The sequence below is a fragment of the Apteryx mantelli genome, unplaced genomic scaffold, assembly GCF_036417845.1.
Source record: "Apteryx mantelli isolate bAptMan1 unplaced genomic scaffold, bAptMan1.hap1 HAP1_SCAFFOLD_20, whole genome shotgun sequence".
NCBI lineage: Eukaryota > Metazoa > Chordata > Aves > Apterygiformes > Apterygidae > Apteryx > Apteryx mantelli.
In genome coordinates, this window is record NW_027118553.1 from 15,025,995 (window position 1) to 15,027,644 (window position 1,650).

Below are 1,650 nucleotides of genomic sequence, written 5' to 3' on the forward strand. Positions count from 1 at the left end.
GCAACTCTGCCAGTATGTGCATTTCCGTTGGATAGAAGAGTAACGAGGACTAAGGGCTGAGACTCCAACCTCTGCCCTGGAACTGGCAGTCAGGGAAATACTGCCTGTCCCAATCTCCTTCCCTGTTCCTCTCACATTTCACCTCAGATGAATTCCTTGTCACCACAGGACTAGAAAATGACAACATTGCAATATTTCCCATGTACAGCAACACCACTTTATTAGCTGTAAAGGAAGCACCAAGAATGGTTCGTTGTTTCCATTCTCCTCTAAATCATACATTTAATTGCTGAAGGAAATCTATACTCTTTTCTCTTCTGTTTTCCACCCATATTCTCAGTGCCGTCTTCTTCTCAAGGGATATGTACTGTGCACCACACATTTCCCATGTAGACTTGTATAAACCAACAGTGTTTTGTACGCAATAGAGCACAAAGCTATGAGCTCTGGGTGCAAGCCAGAGCTTTTCTGAACACCTTTCCCAGGGCCTCCCTGACCTCCCGGTTCCGCAGGCTGTAGATGAGGGGATTAACCAGGGGCGTGAGGACGGTGTAGAAAAAGGAGAACACTTTGTTGAGCTGCCTAAGTTTGGGGGTTCTGGGTAGTGTATAGACAATGATGAGGGTGCCATAGAAAACGCAGACAACTGTAAGGTGAGAGGAGCAGGTGGAGAAGGCCTTCTGCCTGCCCACATTGGACGAGATCCTCAGGATGGCAGCTATGATGCACATGTAGGAGGCCAGAGTGAACAGGAAGGGGATGACTACATCCAGGATAGATATGATGAAAGTTAGCAGTGTGACCACCCTGGTGTCATTGCAGGAGAGCTCCAGCAGTGGGGTAAGATCACAGAAGAAGTGGTCCATTGCCTGGAGACCGCAGAATTTCAGCTGGGGTAAGAAAGAAGAGAATGTTGTAGCGATAAGGAATCCCACTAGCCAAGACGCTGCTGCCAGCTGTAGAGAGACCTTCCAGGTCATGAGGCTGGCATAGAGCAGGGGCTGGCAGATGGCCAAGTACCGATCATAGGACATGACTGCCAGCAGGTAACACTCGGTAACTACAAAAGAGGCAAAAAAATAGAATTGTACAATACAGCCCTGAGCAGAGATGGTGCTGTCCCCAGTCAGGAAGCTGGCCAGCAGCCGGGGCAGGATGGTGGAGCTGTAGCAGGTCTCCAAGGAGGAGAGATTGCTGAGGAAGAAGTACATGGGGGTGTGCAGATGCCGATCTGCCACCACCAGCGCAACGATGAGGATGTTCCCAACTACAGTCAACAAGTAGATGATGAGCGAGAGGAGGAAGAGTGGTGTCTGGAGTGAGGGGACATTCCCCATTCCCAGCAGGAGAAATTCCGTAGGAGATGTGCAATTGTCCCATTCCCCTTTCTCCATGTTGCACCTTGGATCCCTCATTTTTCTTTTGCCAGCAAGACAACCTACAAGAAAGAACATTTGTTTTATTCTTTCTTTCTTGTATAAAAGAATTGTGCAGGAAGCTTCTGTCAGAGAAAACATGGACTCTGGCACTTCTCTGACAGCATCTGTGTTCCCTTTAGGGCCTCCATGACTAGTGAAAGAGTAGTATATGGCTTTTCCAGAGAGTTAAACAGTACATCTTAAAGCAAAGGGCCTCCTAGGAGAACCACAG

The 1,650-nt window shown here is 48.4% G+C and overlaps 1 protein-coding gene across 1 annotated transcript; it reads right to left on the reverse strand.

Moving 5' to 3' along the window:
• Window positions 1-437: 437 nt before the first annotated feature.
• Window positions 438-1,394, reverse strand: LOC136996049 (olfactory receptor 5B21-like). The gene has a single exon (XM_067317045.1). It carries the CDS (start codon window positions 1,392-1,394, stop codon window positions 438-440), a length of 957 nt encoding a protein of 318 aa, XP_067173146.1.
• Between the last annotated feature and the right edge of the window lie 256 nt (window positions 1,395-1,650).